This window comes from Pithys albifrons, chromosome 27, assembly GCF_047495875.1.
Source record: "Pithys albifrons albifrons isolate INPA30051 chromosome 27, PitAlb_v1, whole genome shotgun sequence".
Lineage (NCBI taxonomy): Eukaryota > Metazoa > Chordata > Aves > Passeriformes > Thamnophilidae > Pithys > Pithys albifrons.
The window spans coordinates 2,040,333-2,055,590 of record NC_092484.1 but is presented as its reverse complement, the minus strand read 5'-3'; the positions used below and the strand labels follow the sequence as shown (position 1 = coordinate 2,055,590).

The window sequence follows — 15,258 nt, the reverse complement described above, 5'->3', positions numbered from 1 at the left end:
TGCAGGACAGGACACAGGCATGGGTGATAACAGCACTGCTGGTGCCATGCCCAGCATGCCATGTGGTATCCATCATGCTTCTCTTGCCTGCTGGGCCAGCACTTACCAAAACACTTGCTCTGGTTGGTGGCACGATCCATGAACACCTTAGAGGAAATTATATTGCCAAAGGGCAGGAACATCTGCATCAGCTCATTGTCTCCAAACTCCTGAGGGAGGTGGTAGATGAAGAGATTGCAGCCTTCGGGACCTGCAGGTGTGGGGGCAACGGGGAAGGAGAAAACAGAAAACCCCCACAGGGAAGGGGAAGAGAAATGGGCTCAACTCACAGCACAGCACTGGAGGAGAACCCCAGCACTGCCTCCTTCTTTGACCTTCCCTCACTTGTCTCTCAGTCACTGCTCCATGAAGGGTTCTGAGGGCTCTCTGAGAGCAACTGGGAGGTAATACACAAAGCTGGAGCTTCTGGACAGCAGATTCACTTTCAAAGCTTGCCTAGTTCCCCCATAGGATGCTGGACACAACAACTCTGAGTGTCTGGGTGCTGTTTTGTTGGAGGGAACTCAGTGAGGTGAGAGTTCCTCATTCATAGCAGAGAGAGCAGACACTGCTGTGTGAAAGGTGCTGCTTTAGCATTCCCTGCCCACAGTTAGGCAGTGGTTGCCTTCAGTCCATAAGCCACAGCCTTATCTGGAAATCTGGACTGCCACATGTCCCATTTATGGGCTGACCTGGTCTTGTGCACTCCTTCACTGGCTCCTTGTGAGCCTGATGAGCACAAGAAGCTGCTCCCTTGCTGACTCCTGCTGTGTGAATCAGGAGCAGAGAGAAAATGCCTTTGCCTCCAAATTTGTTCAGGCCAGTTTTGAAATAAGTTGAAAAATAAGCTCAGGAGGCTATGAAGGCTGAGAAGAGAGGGGAGGATGTTGGGAGAGGCTGGTTTGAGTACCACTGTGGTTCTGGCATCAGTAAAGATGGGGAGGGAGTGCTCTTTCCCTGACTGCATAGGGAAGGTCCTGGCATTGTCCCCTCTAGTGTGAAACCTTAGTGTCCCAGTGTCTGCTGCCCCCTTTATACCTGGCAACATCTGGCCAGGGACAGGCTCAGGGCGTTTGCATAACAAGAACCTCGTGAACTTTTCCAGTCCACTCACTGCAGAGATGTGGTTGTTCCCATAACCCAGTTCCAGGATCAAAGATTAGTGGACAAAAAAATTAATGCTTCTCCTCTCCATTGGTTCTGTGGTGTAGATGAGCTACACAAATCCCACCCATGTCCCTGGACACACAGATCCCCACTGTGAACCTCACCTTCTCGCTGCTGCTGCTGCAGGACAGGAGGCTGCTGGGGGATGCTCTGTGCAATGGGGGTGATGGTGCTGGCTGGATACACAGCTGTATTCCAGAGACACAACAAGCCATTTACCTGAGGGTCTGCTCAGCCACACAAGGGCCTGAGGGGGACAAGGGAAGCTGGTACCTGCATACTGCTGAACTCCTGTGAAGGCTGGGTGCAAAGTCTCTGCTACTGAAGGGCTCTGGGCTGCAAGATAAAACAATCAGAAGCACAGCAAAGGGGATCACTCATGTATCCAGTGTGTGTGTGGTGATGTTTCCCACCCCTGCCCCCAAGTGAGTCTCAGTGTCTGGCTAGTAAGGAGCTAGAAAAGTGTTTCCTGTGGGAAATCCAGAAAAAAGGAACTAATTGCAGCTCCTCAGGTTTCTGGATGGTGGGGAGTTTTTTCCTGCTCTCCATACCTGAATATGGCACAAGACCATTGGTGTAAACTGTTTCCAAGGCTGGATGCCCGTTTGAGAATGGTACCACTCCAGTGAATCCATTGGAAATGGGTGCTACCAGTCCTGGCACGGCTGCTGTTCCCAGGAGAGGTGGTGAATGTAGCCCTGCAGAACAAGAGAGGACATCCCATGAAAGTTCAGGTCCCACAAAGCCTGTGCTCCCATCTGCCTGGCAAGACTGCTGTGTCTGAAGCTGTTACCTTTTCTAGTAGGCTGTGGAGATGACAGACTAGTACTGGAGCCTTCACAAAATTAAGAGGCAGCACTAATGAGAGGAGTGTGTGCAGCACAGCCACTCCCAGCTGCTGTCAGAGCTTTGGGACGGAGCATCCTCAGTGTGGGTTTGTGCAGCACCTCACATGAGACACTCCTGTTCTTAATGGGTATTCAAACCCTCTGTGCACTATTACTGTGGATGATGGTAATGAATAATAGCACTGCTGACCTCAGAGTCAAGTGCAAGCCTGGGAACCCTGTTCTTTACTGTATCAAAGGGGAAAATTGCTGCAGAAACGAACAGCAGTAGGGCAGGAGAATGTGTGTTGAGCCTGTGAGGGTGTCAGGGAGGCTGCAGAAGCTTGTGCAGACCAGACACTGCTGTGCTCAGGGGCTGCACTGTTAGAGAGAACTAATCCACATGCTGAGCCTGGTGGGCTGGAGGAGCTGTTTCTCCTGGGCAGTGCAGGGGCAGGGAGGTCACTGGCAGTGAAGGTGCTCACCTGATGCTGGTGCAATGGGAGCAGCTGGCAGCCCGTTGAGGCTGACGGCACCGATCTGCTGGATGTGGCACGGGGAGAAGGCGACGCCGGGGCTCAGGTAGCTGCCATGGGAGGTGGAGAGAACCGTCGTCTGCTGCTGCATCAGCTGCAAGGCAGGACCACGCAGTCAGGGCCTGTTGCTGCCCAGGCCTCCTGCCCCCAGGGCCCAGGGAGCTGGGGGAGGCCACACAGGCCAGCCTGGCCTCTCCTTCCCCTGGCACAGCCAGGACCAGGGCCAGGCTGGAACTGCAACCTCACCACATCCCCCATCCCCAGTCACTGCTGCGCATTGCTGGGCTCCTGCACCTGCCCTGGAGCTTCAGGTTCCTGTTGCTGCCCTGAAGCTTTGGGCTCCTGCACCTGCCCTGGAGCTTCAGGTTCCTGCCACTTGCCCTGGAGCTTCTGGCTCCTGTCACCTACCCTAGAACTTTTGGCTCCTGCCCCTGCCCTGGAGCTTTGAGCACCTGCCACCTTCCCTGGAGCTTTGGGCTCCTGTCACCTGCCCTGGAGCTTTGGGCTCCTGTCACCTGCCCTGGAGCTTCAGGCTCTTGCCACCTGCCCTGGAGCTTCCCAGGACACCACCACACCTGCCAGGGTGGGCAGCAGCACCCCTGCACCCAAAGGCCCAGGCTGTGCCTGGCTGACAGCCCCCATACCCTGGGGCCCACGGGATCCTGGTGGCCACTGACTCATGCAGTGCCTGCCCCCTGAGGCAAGACAGTGCCCTGGGCTCGGCCACACAGGAAAGCCCCTGAGAGCCGGGCACAGCTTCCCATCCTGCAGCCAGGGGACGTGGCTCAGTGGGCACCCCACTCCACACAGCCAGTGCCAGGGCCGGGTTGGGCAGCCCTGCCTGTGCCTTGCCTGGTCTTGGCTCACTCAGTTGTGCACTGGGGCATAGGGATGGGCCCCTTTGGCTCAGAGAGCTCCTGCAGTGGGTTAGGGAGCAGGGAAGGGTGTGCCCCCAGCACCCAGCAGTGCTGTCTCCCCACAGGCCCTTCTCTCTGATCACTTCACCAGGGGCAGTGAGAGGTGTGAAATAACACAGCTTTGCCTTGAGGCACAGGGGGCACATTCCTCTGCTCTTGCCCAGCCTCAAGGAGCAGATCATGCTGCTGGCAGACACACAGAGCTCACTCTGGCACAGGTTGCTGTGCAACCAGGTGTCTGTCCAGGCCCAACTCTTGTGTCACACTCCACCAGCAGAGGTCTGTCTGCTCCACGCTCCACTGAGCTCAGCCTTTCCTCTGGCACTGCACCCCGGTCAGAGCACAGCAGCTCCTGCAACACTCCTGCCTAGGCAGAGATGCACAGTACAAAAGGAAGGGTGGGGGTGGGACACGAGGGTGGGAGGAGGATTAGGAATAAGAAGAAAAGAATCCTTCTGGTCCTATTTGACCATCAGTGGGTGCTCTGAAGCATAAGATGCCCTCAAGAGTGCAGTGGCAACAAAGACCTCGTTCTGGATGCAAAATTATCCAGCCTCTTTATAAGCCATCAAGGAAGAAGAGCAGGGGAGGCACCGGCAGAGCTCTTTGGAAACTGTAGTTTCCAGGAGGTGCTGAGGGGTGACAAAAGGTAAAACCCAAGAAAACACAAATCTTCCTTAAATTGCCACGTCCCACTGTCTGCTCTGCCACATAAACATACAGCTCTCAAATAGCCCACCTCATCCACAAATGGGGGAGTCAGTAAGCCAGTCTGGCTGAGGTCTCAGCTGAAGAATCTGGTACCTCTGAAAAGTCTGTGGCCAGCTAAACCTTCTCTTGATTTCCTTCACACAGAAGCTGCAATTGCTCTTGCATAAAAAGAGGGATTTCATGGCATGGCTGTCTCTGAGCTGGTACAACTGGGGAAGTGTCCCTGTGCAGGCAGCCTGCACAGACCCCTGTGCTGCCTGCACTGTCCCCACTCAGGGGTGCAGGAGCCAACACGGTCCTTTACTCCCTGTGTGAATATTGATTTTCTTTTTTCTCATTAATGCCAGTTCTGTGCCAGGCCCTGGCTGGACCAAGACCTGTATCCAGCTGCATATGCACCGACCTGGCATTCTGAAATTATTCTCATTACTTACATAAAATTACCATAATGAACCACCAGAGCAGAAAGAAAAGGGGGCAGGGGGACCGTGAGCAAATTATATTTTGTGTTTGGAACTAACTGATTTATGACATACAAGAAATATTGAAGAATTATAAGCACTTAGTTAAATTGCACTGGCTGCTTTTTTAAGACTTCAGGCCTCTTTTGTATTGATAATTATTTTTTTAGCACCCAAACATTTCCCTGACACCACCTGAACTAATTTGTTGAATAAAATGAAATGAAGGAAATACTAACTTTTCACTTGCAGAGGCACCTGGGATCAAAACCTGTTTTAAGCATTGAAATAAATTGCTTCCAGATGCTCAGCCAGTTGTACTTCCCAGATGAGACCTTTTCCTATAAACTGTTTCAGCTGACATGTACTGTTTGACTATTTTAAGTACCTTATTTTGCATATTTGAATAGATTAGAAAAACTTTAGACTTAATATAGCGTGTGATTATTTCATGTTTAACTTGAGGTAGTTTTTAAAGAAAAAGGCAATTAATGTGAATTTAAAGCATCCAACTGAAAACAAAACCAAAACAACACAGGCTCCCAACTTCTTCTTCCTAGACTGGCACTCCTGAGGATTATTTTGGCTTGGCAATGCAGCAAACCCCACGGGGACAGGGAGAGAAAGCTGCTGGCATATTGAATTATGAATATAAGAACCTTTGATGCCTATGATGCACCTGTGGAGCACTTGATCAACCACATCCACAATGGTTTGCTGCACCTCCAGCCTGTGGGTAACTCTGGGGGCAGCATCTGCTCCTCCAGGCCCAGAGTCAGGGAAGCATCAAGTCTGTTGGGGTTCCTCGAGCCCTGGCTGGTCAGAGGGGCCACCTCCCAACACTGCCCAGGGCAGGACATGACATTTCCAGGTACTGCAAGGAGATGCAGTGAGGAAATGCCTCTCTTTTGCCTCCACTTCCAGAGAGATCAGGTGGCATTTCAAGGGACTGACACCCCTCTGATGGGAACTGGCCAGGATCTCTCCTCTAAGAGTCCAGAGGCTGGGATGACATAAGAGAAGAAACAGTCAGGTGTGAGGTCAGTGCCTCAGGAAGGAAAAGGAGAAAGAACCAAACCCAGTGGAAGGTAAAAGCAAAAGGAGGAAAAAATCACAAAAAAGTGGAAGACAAGCTGAGTCTTGAATTGAGGGGAAAGTTAAAGTCTCAGAGTAGGAAGGGCAGTGAAGAATCACAGATCAACACAGTAACACATAACTGAGGAGAAAGAAGATGCAGATAAGCAAGGAGCACAGCTTAGACCTGACTAGTTTCTTTTCACCAGCAGGAGTTCCCAAAATTGGAGGGCACTTAAAAGACCAAGTTTAGAAGGTCTCAGTGCTCTTTTTCCTTACACATCCTGGACCACAAGCTAAAAAAGCACTTTCTGTCATCAGAACCTCACTGTGTGGGCCATTCCTGCCTCCTTCACCACCACACCATGCCCCGGTCAGTGCAGAAGATACACCAGAATGGTCATCAGGGCTCTCACAGTGCTCCAAAACCAGAGAGAGACACACATTTGTGCCACAGACCCAGAGCAAGAGTTCACAAGCTGGTGTAATACATCTGGCAGACGTTGCCCAGGAATCATGTCCTCAAAACAAGACATGAAGATGCTGGGTCAGTATCTCCACCAGCCTCCATCACATCAGAGCAATCCAGGCTCAACCTGAGGAGCCCCCAGCTCCCTCTGCCCCCTATTCCAGGACAGAAACACACAGAGACCGTGCAGGACGAGGCTGCTGACTGAAGAAACAAGCCAGGAGCGAGTCCCAGAGTGCTGGGAAACCTTCGTGCAATGGTTGAGAGCCCAGCCTGTGGTGCTCCAGGCACAGCCCTGCCCCAGGGCAGGGAGGGCACCTCTCCCACCCCCCCGCGGATACTCACAGCCTGCGCATAGGCGCTGTATGGGCTGAACGGCAAGGCGAGGGAAGGAGTGAATATCCCCAGCTGCCCCACCATTTGCTGCATGCGGCGGAGGGTCCTTTCCTTATCTGTGTCAGCAAACTTCACCACTAGACTGGAGGAGGCACCCTGGGCACAGAGAGAGGAGACAGACAGGAGGCAGGAGAGAAGAGGCGTGGGACAGCCAGAGAGTCAGCAGTCAGGCAAGGCAGGGTGGGGCAGAGCAGGCAGCGGAGAGGAGTGGGAAGAGGAACAGAAGAGCAAATATTGGCGTGAAAGTGCTTGGGAGCTGCCTGGAACCTGGGCTGTGCCCTTCCCCATCCATCCATCCATCCAACCCGTCCCTCTCACACCCTGAGCCCTGCACAGCTGCACAGGTGGGTGCACACATGCCATCTTTCCACCACAGTGAGCTTCGCTGGATGGGCAGAGTGGTCCTGGCAGCTGGAAACAGCCCTGCTGCAGCAATGCACTGTCCTACCCCTGGGGTGCCCCCATTCAGGTTAGACATTGCCAGAGATGAGATCCCAACTGCAGCTCCACTTGCACAGGAAGGCACAGCTGTGGCTCCACAACCCCACAGAATGCACAAAGCGTTTCCCACCCGTGCCCAGCCCACCCCAGGGGCCTCCTCTACTGCCTAAGTAAGAGAAGCTGAGGAGTGTGCTCAGACACTGAAGTCCTGCCCACCCACGCTGCTGAATTGTTAGCTTGCACCCTGCTCAGTTTTTAACTACTCCAGGGAGCTGTTTCCAAGACAAACTCATGGCCTGGTTTTGGCTCTCTTTTATTTAGCCTTTATAGCTGTAAGTGCTGTCACTACCAGTCTGGATGAACACAGCTACAAACACCAGACCAGCAGACAGGAGGGTTGCTGAGACCAGAGCACAGATGTGCACACACAGATCCCCCACACACACCTCCCAGCCACACAAGCTGGAAACTGCAGTTGAACCTGTCGTGGTTTTGGAGAGTGTGGGGAGGTCCCTGCAAGAGGGTGATGGGATGAGGATCAGGAATAGGGTAGGTAACCCTGGCCTTATACTCACGGGCATTGTCTGGCTGCCATGGAGTGCGTGGATTGCTGCCTGAGCCTCTGTGTGAGATGAGAACTTTACAAAAGCACAGCCTGGAAAGGGACAGAAAGAGCACAGGAGATTGCAGTGACAGGGCTGCTGTGAAAGTGCCATCACGCAAGAGACAGTGTCTGTATCTCAGGTAAGGCAAAGGAAAGCCACCCCAAGGAAGCAGGGAACAAAAAGGATGACTCATCCCAAGTCCTCTATCCTAGAAAAAAGAGGAAGGGTCTCAAATTATTACTTCAATGATATACTCTACAGATGATGTCACCATCTCCACCCTTGTCCCTGATTGCCTCTCCCCCAAAGTCTCTATGCCAGAGCTCAGGGTGTGCTTTGACAATGCTCTCAGGCACAGGGTGGGATTGTTGGGGTGTCCTGTGCAGGGCCAGGAGTTGGACTCGATCATCCTTGTGGGTCCCTTTCAACTCAGCCTGTTCTGTGATTCTATGGGCTCCTAATTTGGGGTACAACATTTCAACTTGCAGAGCCAGACTGACAGAACAGGCTCACAGCAATCCTGGTAGCTCAGCTACTCATCGAGCTCTGCTTCCCCTCCTTTTCCCTCGGTCTCTGCCCACCTTCCCCAGCCCTTCCTGGCAGCAGATCCTCTCCCTGCCCTGCTCCCTGTGCCGGGCTGTGCTGTGGGTTCCCACAAAAGGTGCAGTGGGGGAAGAAGTGCCCCAGTGGAGAGGAGGCCCGGGCAGTGAGGCTGGGGAACACTCCCTGCAGAGCAGGGAGGAAGGGCAGCACACACAGAGGGGTTCACACCTTTGCTGTTCCCATCAGGTCCGCGGAGCACCGTACACTCATCAATGACCCCAAATGGTTCAAAGAGCCGGAGCACGTCATCCTCAGACTGCTGCTTATTTAACATGCCCACAAAGAGCTTCCTGTCCCCTAGGGGCAAACACAGAAACATCAACCTTCTATGAGGCTCACAGTCCAGAGCAGGAGAGGGACACTTATGCACGAAACAGCCTAAAGTTAAAAACATGCCTGGCATGGAAATGGTTTGCTGTTGGCTGAAATGCTTCCAGGGGTGAGTGTGCAGGGTCCACCCACACTCCTCACACCTGCAAAGGTTTCTATGGCTTCCCCTACCCTACCAGCCCCAAGAGAAAACCAAAGATTAATAATTTCCTATTATTCATTAGCCTTTTTCTTTGAACAATCCTACACAAATGATAATAAGAAAAACTGTCTGGGCAATTCTGCTCTTATTGATCAGCATGTGAAATCCAAGAGGTACCTTTGGAAATACATCACACCAACACAGGCAGGCTAATAAACTCCAGGACCTTTGACTTCTGTTTCCTTTTCCTTCTTTCCAAGATCACTGTTTCCTCAGCTGCCATGTAATTATCTTAGTTTCCATTTGCCCTTGCCCATCCCAGTCTAACCAGCTGTCTCCTGAGGCCTGGAATAAACCCTGGCATCCTGGGTCACAATCTGCATCACCACAGGATCACCCAAATACCAGACAGTTTGGTGAAGGCCAACAAACACCTCCATGGTATCTGCTCCCCCCTCTCCAGTGGCATTTTGTACCCATGTCAGGGAGCTGGAAGGGTGTCCAACACATCCAGCACTTGGAGCTCAGAGTCCCTCTGGCTTCCTCCTCAGAAGAGAGAAGTGAGGATTATGTTTTTCTTGGGATGGGGAAGTGTGAAGGCCAGAAAGGTGCAGGGTGCCCCCATGAGTACCCACAGGGGCTCTTCACCCCACCTGGTGCCGTCCAGTCAAGCACAAACACAGCAGGGATTGGGGCAACATCCTCCACAGACTGATGTGAAGAGCTATTAAAATATCCCAGCATTACAATCCCAGCCCAATGTCCATTTTTGCAAGGAAATAGTTGTGCCAACTGGTGAGTTAACCCTCCCTCACTGCCCCAGACACGCTTGGGGAGACACGACCCACAGGAGGGGACGTGCTGGGATGTGGCAGGAGAGGATTCCTTATTGTCAGCGACAGGATGAGAGGGGCTGGCTGCAGACACACCAATGCAACGTGACACACATCAGGGGGAATAGCAAGGAAGCTGCTCTCTGGGAGTGCAGTGACCTGGAAAACAACAGGTCTTGGAGCTACAGCAGCAGGACAGGCTGCAGGGGTGGTGGTGTGTATGTATGGCAGGAATGGATGGCACTTGATACAGCCACAGTGCCACCAAACCTGCCCCAGCCCCTTCCTTGCTCCCCCGCGCTCAGGGGACAGTTCCCACCCAGGTGGGTGAACAAGCTGCCCAGTTGCCAATCCAGTGCCCTCGAGCTTCTGTGAGCTCCCAAACAGGGCTGCCCCCCCACCTCTACCCAGGCTGCCCCATCCCTGCCCAGCCCTTTCACCCGAGCTCTGCCATCACCTCGGCCAAAGCTGTCGGTCTCAAACCAGCCCATTCCCGGGGTGCTGCTGCAGGTCACCAGCTCCTCCAGCTCCTCCAGCTCCTCCAGCTCCCCAGCAGGGATTTCTGCAGCACTGAAACATGTCCCCTTCCCTACTCAGAGCAGCACACCCTCCTCCTGCTGTTTCCCCTTCACTCTCCCTACAGCTCCTGGTTTTCACCCTCTGATTGGCAATTTCCCATGCAGTCCAGCAACCAGGAAAATCGACTCTGATCTCTGACTGTTGAGTTCCCATGGAAACATGCTCTGGGCACAGCCAGCCACCCAGGCAGCAGGAGGTGGGCCAGCACAGAGCACTCTGCTGATGGGGGTACAAGCCAAGAGGCCAAGAGAGAGGAGAGCACAAAAACCCCGGACACAGCTCCTCTAAACCCAGTGGATTCAGGTCATCTGGCCAACAGCTGTCAGCAGCAAGGATCAGGGAGAGAGGGGAGCCTGCTGGAGCCACTGGGAAAGCAGCAAATCTCCTTGGATATGCAGAGAGCTTCCTTGTCTCCAGGCAGTACTGATGGGCTCGGGCTGGCTGTCATTCCACATCACTGCAGCACAAAGCTCTGGGTCTCACATGGAGCAGACAAGCTCCTCTGCCCTCTCACCCCATCCCCTCCTGGCACTCCCAGGCTCACATCACAGGCATAAGGGAAAGAAGGAAAAAGCTGGCAATGCCTTCCCCAGAATCCCAGGTCCCCCTCTGATCTCATACAAGCAGGAACTTTTTAGTCATGAATTCCTTCTGCAGGGTACAGCAACACTGAGCATCCAGATAACCCTACACAGCCCCTGCAAGGCTGGGCCAAAACTGCCCCTTTGGCACAAAAATTAGCACCTCTTAGACCAGGAGACAGATTCTGGTGCTCTAACTTCATGTACTTAATTCAGGGTGCTTAATTTGAGAAATGTCAGTCCCTGGAGAGTATAAAAGAGGTTCCCTTCAAGGATAATGCAGAGCAGTGCCCCACTGATGCATGCAGCTACTCCCTGGATAAATTCCTAGTCCAAACAGTTCTGCCCTGCCCCAAATCCTTCTTTTACCTCCTGCCAGTGTGGGGCTATTCCTGCAGGGAATGGCTCTTCCCATATCTGCAAAGTTGCTCATCCACTTCCTTGACAAATGGAGCATCATGACAGAAACATTTGGAAAGAGCAACCTGATTCAGGCAAACTCAGGGTGCTGTCTTGATGCTGCTTCTGCCTCAGGAAAAAAACCCAGTTTGCCATGGATCCTGTGGGAGCTGGTTGTGTTTCAGCCCTGCAGGGAGGAGCTGCAGAGAGACAGGTGTGCAGACTCCAAAGGCTGCTGCACTCCAGGGCCTTGTCCATGGGAGGCAGAGCTGATGTTCTGACATTTGCAATCATTAGAGAATGTGGCACTTTTCATAAGCTTGGAGGTTTCAGAGTGCAGTGCCTTCACCAAAAGCTTGCTTCCAAATCAACACCCTGTTTTTCAACCTGTTTCAGCTCCCTCTGACAGAGGAACTGAGGCATCAGAGATGCTACACCCCAACACTTGATACCAGGGGGGTGTGTATAGAAGAGTCCCCACCAGCACAAGACACGCTGCAGAAATGACCTCAGCCTAGTACTGGACACCAGAGACTCCAGCCTTGCACTCACCAGAGACACAAAGCTAAGAAAATAAAGCTGCAGTGGTTGGTCATTGCACAGCAGGGATTGTATTTGGTCTGGTTTTACTGCTGTTGTGTGAGGACTTAATGCAGAGGGGCGGTGTTGGAGAAAATAAATAACCAAAAGTTAAAGATTCTATTTGGAAAAATGATCTGACTTAAACAATTCTTTTTTTTAAAGGAGGATCACACAACTGTGAATACACACATTCATATAAAATATTATAAAATATATCTCACGTTCCTGGCAATGCAATAATTGAAAGTCACTGCAAACTGTTTGGAAGTGACCCCTTAAAATTTAAGGTAAAAGCCTTCTAAATCTAAACACCACATGCAGGACATGCTGCCCCAAAGCACAAACAGCACCAGATAAATCCTCCTAAACTAAACTGCTCTCAGGGGCAGCACCAACAGAGCAAGGCATGGAGAGGCAGATGTAGGAATGGAGAGAGAAAAGGAAAAGAAATGCATCAGTAAGACAAGGAAAAGCAGCAAAATGAGTTAATGGATTAGGAAAGGGCTGGAGTTGTGAACCTTCTCCACCTGGAGGAGGCATTTGGGCTGCTGAGCTCCCCATTAAATTAACAGGATCTCTCTTCCCAGTCTTCCAGCTCTGAATTCATTGATGCTTCTCTGTCCAAGCTGGTCCCCTGCAGGCTCACAGCACCTCCCTCTCAGGATCCTTCCCCTCCAGACATTATTTCCCCATCATGTGATCTTTCCTGCAACAGAACTGCAGCCTCGACAGTGGGATGGGGCTGCTGCAGGACGGGGATGGGGAGGCTGATGTGGCTCAGCAGCACTGGGGGAGGCAGGGGAGAGAGCTGCAGGCAGGAGGGTCAGCTGTGGAGCAGAGCTGAGCACCTTACAAAGCCAGTGCTGCTGCAGGGATCCAGCTTTTATGGGGCTGGTCAGGTGTGCCACTGCAGAAAGCTCTTTCCAACAGCTCCCACCCTCCAGGAGCCCCAGTGCCACCCACCACAGGGCAGGTCTGCCTCAGGAACATCCTGGGGCAGGCACTGCCAGGATAATGGTACCCCAAGGAGCTGGGAAGGAGAGTGGAGTGGGCAGCCACCCTTAGGCCTTGGGGTGCTGCCAGCTGCATCCAGCTGGAGCCTGTCCCAGGCTCTCCTCCTGCCCCCCAGATCTCTGCCCCACACAAACATCTCCTCATGCAGGGTGCAGGCAGAGGAAGGGCAGGGGTGGGACCCTTCTCTTTGCCTGGTCCCCCTCACAAGCACAAAGCCAGCAAAGGAGAAACAAGGAGAGATGACAACTACCTCCACGGCTCTCGCTGTCCGCGGGTTTCACTTGGATCGGGCGCGCCATCTGCAATGGGAGAGAAATGCAGAGAGTTAGAGCTTGGCCCACCTGCCCAGCATGTGCTGCTGGTGCCAGTGGCATCAGGGTGCCCCTTTCTGCTCACTGTGCAGAGGAGGAGGGCGGCAGAAGGGAACCAAGATATTGTGATGGCAACCAGTACCCGTGGAGAAGGGACCACTTTTCAGAGAGGAACCTGGCACTTTTCCCTGTGATTCTGCTTGCCTGAGACAACACCTCTCCTAGAAATGCTCACCATGCAGACACCTCTGCTTCCCCAGATGCAGCAAGTGGCAAAGAAAGGACTCTAAGGAAGCAGTGACTAGAGCCTGAACAGTGGTTGTGGTGGTGTAAGGTGAGACTATGCCTGGAAGCTCTTCCTATGTCTGCCCTGACTCAGTTCAGGCATGGCCACCTCACCTTATTGAGACACTTTCCTTGCAGGAGGAAGAAAGACTTGCCCTGACCTTGGCTAGAAGAAGCACAGCAGGCAGACATGTCATGTTTCCCCTTTTCCAGCCCTCAGAGACAGAGCTTTGTGCACCAGAGTGGCTGTGGAGAAGGGCAGTGCTGCTCTCAAGCAACATCTCTGGCCCTCAGGGACAACACTCAGGTTGAAAGTGGCAAAACTCCTCTCGTGTGGGTGTGGAGAAGAGCTTTTTACCTCCCTTGCAGCCATTAGTGTCATCAGCAATAATCCAACCACAAAAAACAAGCCTGAAGGGTGGCTAAGCTCACGTGATATGGGGCCTCTCCAGGTAAGACAGAAGTAGCTACACTAAGGAATCCACAGCTTTAACTGTCTGATTTGCAAAGTAGGGCAAAACTCTCCTCTGCTGGCAGGTCTGCATGTCCTGTGCTGCCCAGAGAGGTGACTGGCAGGCTGCAGCCTCCTCCCCAGCCAGCAGGATCCAGCTGTGCCAGAATCTCCTGCTCCAATCGGTGCCCAGGGCAGATTTCCACACTCTCAGCACATCTCACTCCAAGTCTCTCAGCACCATTCACAGAGGCTGACAGTGACCTGGGGCAGTGACACTCAAACCAAAAACCAATCAGAGCATCAAAGGTGAGGCCTCCACACAAGCTGCAGGTCCAGGCACAGTCTGTCCCCCCTCTTAGGAAACACCCTCAGGAAAAACAGCAACAAAACAGAAAACGAATTCAAGCCATAAAAGTCACCAGCTGAAATGTTTTAGAAGCCAGCAGGGAATATGTGGAAGGCTGTCAGTCTCCAAGTGGTGGCTCAGCCAGACTGGCCAGAAAACAGAGGTAGAAACCACATTAACAACAGCTGGAAGAAATCTGTGAAGTAACTTTGCAGTTCATAGGACAGAGATGCCAACCAGAAGGTGACAGGTTGGCAAGGCCACAGCACAGCCAAAGCCTGGCAGCTGGACATGGAGGGTGCTGTGGCAGCTGGGGGCTGTGAGCTGGCTCCCAGGGACAGGGGATGCTCAGGCAGGATGAGCAGAAGTGGGACCAGCCCCACAACCCACCCAGCAGGACCTCCTCAAGGAGCCATCCAGGGCTGCTTGGCAGAGCCAGGGACAGGCTGGCAGTCCCCAAAGGAAGGCCAAGCTGCTGCCAAGCTGCACCTTCCCAGGCAGCAGTGCCAGCTCCACCTCCACCTCCCAGGACTTGCTGCATCATTCAGGGAAGAGGCAGAGGCTGCAGGTCCTTTTCCCACCCTGGATGAGCTGCATGGATTTGCAGAGCTCCTGATTCCCTGCTGCACTGCCATGTGGCCCCAGCACTTGCAGCACTGGCACTCACCACCCTCCAGGCTGCTGCTCCCCCCAGGAGCTGCCAAGGACGTGGCATCTCTTTCACGAGCTGAGTGGGATGTGGGACAGGGATTCTGAAGTGTGCAGAGATTGTTCCACAAAGCCTCTGATTTCCTTGCTGAGAGGCAGAGGCTCCTCTTGCTGCTCAGTTCCTGGCAATGTGCCCTGTGAGCTGAGGCTGGCAGTGCCCTGGGAGCAGGCTGAGGGGAGAGGGCAGGCAGCCCAGATGTGTGCAGAGCCCAGAGGGGCAGCTGGCCACGTCACTCCCCACTGCTCCCACAGCACTGAGAAAGAGTTTTGTCTTCACCCAGGATGCAAACCCAGAGCTAAACTGAACCGATGGGGAGGGAGACAGAGGGACAGACTCGGGTCTCAGCCTCGGAGAGGAGCAAAGCCGTTTGGGGGTGGGAGGGGCAGGAGGGATGCTGTGGAAGCCCAGAGCCAGTGGGCACACACATGGCCCCCTCCAGCACCACCC

At 53.3% G+C, this 15,258-nt stretch overlaps 1 protein-coding gene across 3 annotated transcripts in view; it reads right to left on the bottom strand.

The window, feature by feature from the left end:
• Positions 1-15,258, bottom strand: part of CELF5 (CUGBP Elav-like family member 5) — a 36,765-nt gene that overhangs the window by 3,255 nt on the left and 18,252 nt on the right. For 2 of the 3 annotated variants that reach the window (XM_071578334.1, XM_071578331.1), the window contains exons 3-11: positions 12,954-13,005; positions 8,415-8,543; positions 7,614-7,693; positions 6,547-6,693; positions 2,519-2,663; positions 1,758-1,904; positions 1,480-1,542; positions 1,311-1,394; positions 107-250 (exon numbers count right to left, since the gene is read on the bottom strand). In XM_071578334.1, the coding sequence (XP_071434435.1) occupies positions 107-250; positions 1,311-1,394; positions 1,480-1,542; positions 1,758-1,904; positions 2,519-2,663; positions 6,547-6,693; positions 7,614-7,693; positions 8,415-8,543; positions 12,954-13,005 (991 nt within the window). The remainder of the gene's footprint in view (positions 1-106; positions 251-1,310; positions 1,395-1,479; positions 1,543-1,757; positions 1,905-2,518; positions 2,664-6,546; positions 6,694-7,613; positions 7,694-8,414; positions 8,544-12,953; positions 13,006-15,258) is intronic. The other variant, XM_071578335.1, reaches the window with a different exon arrangement.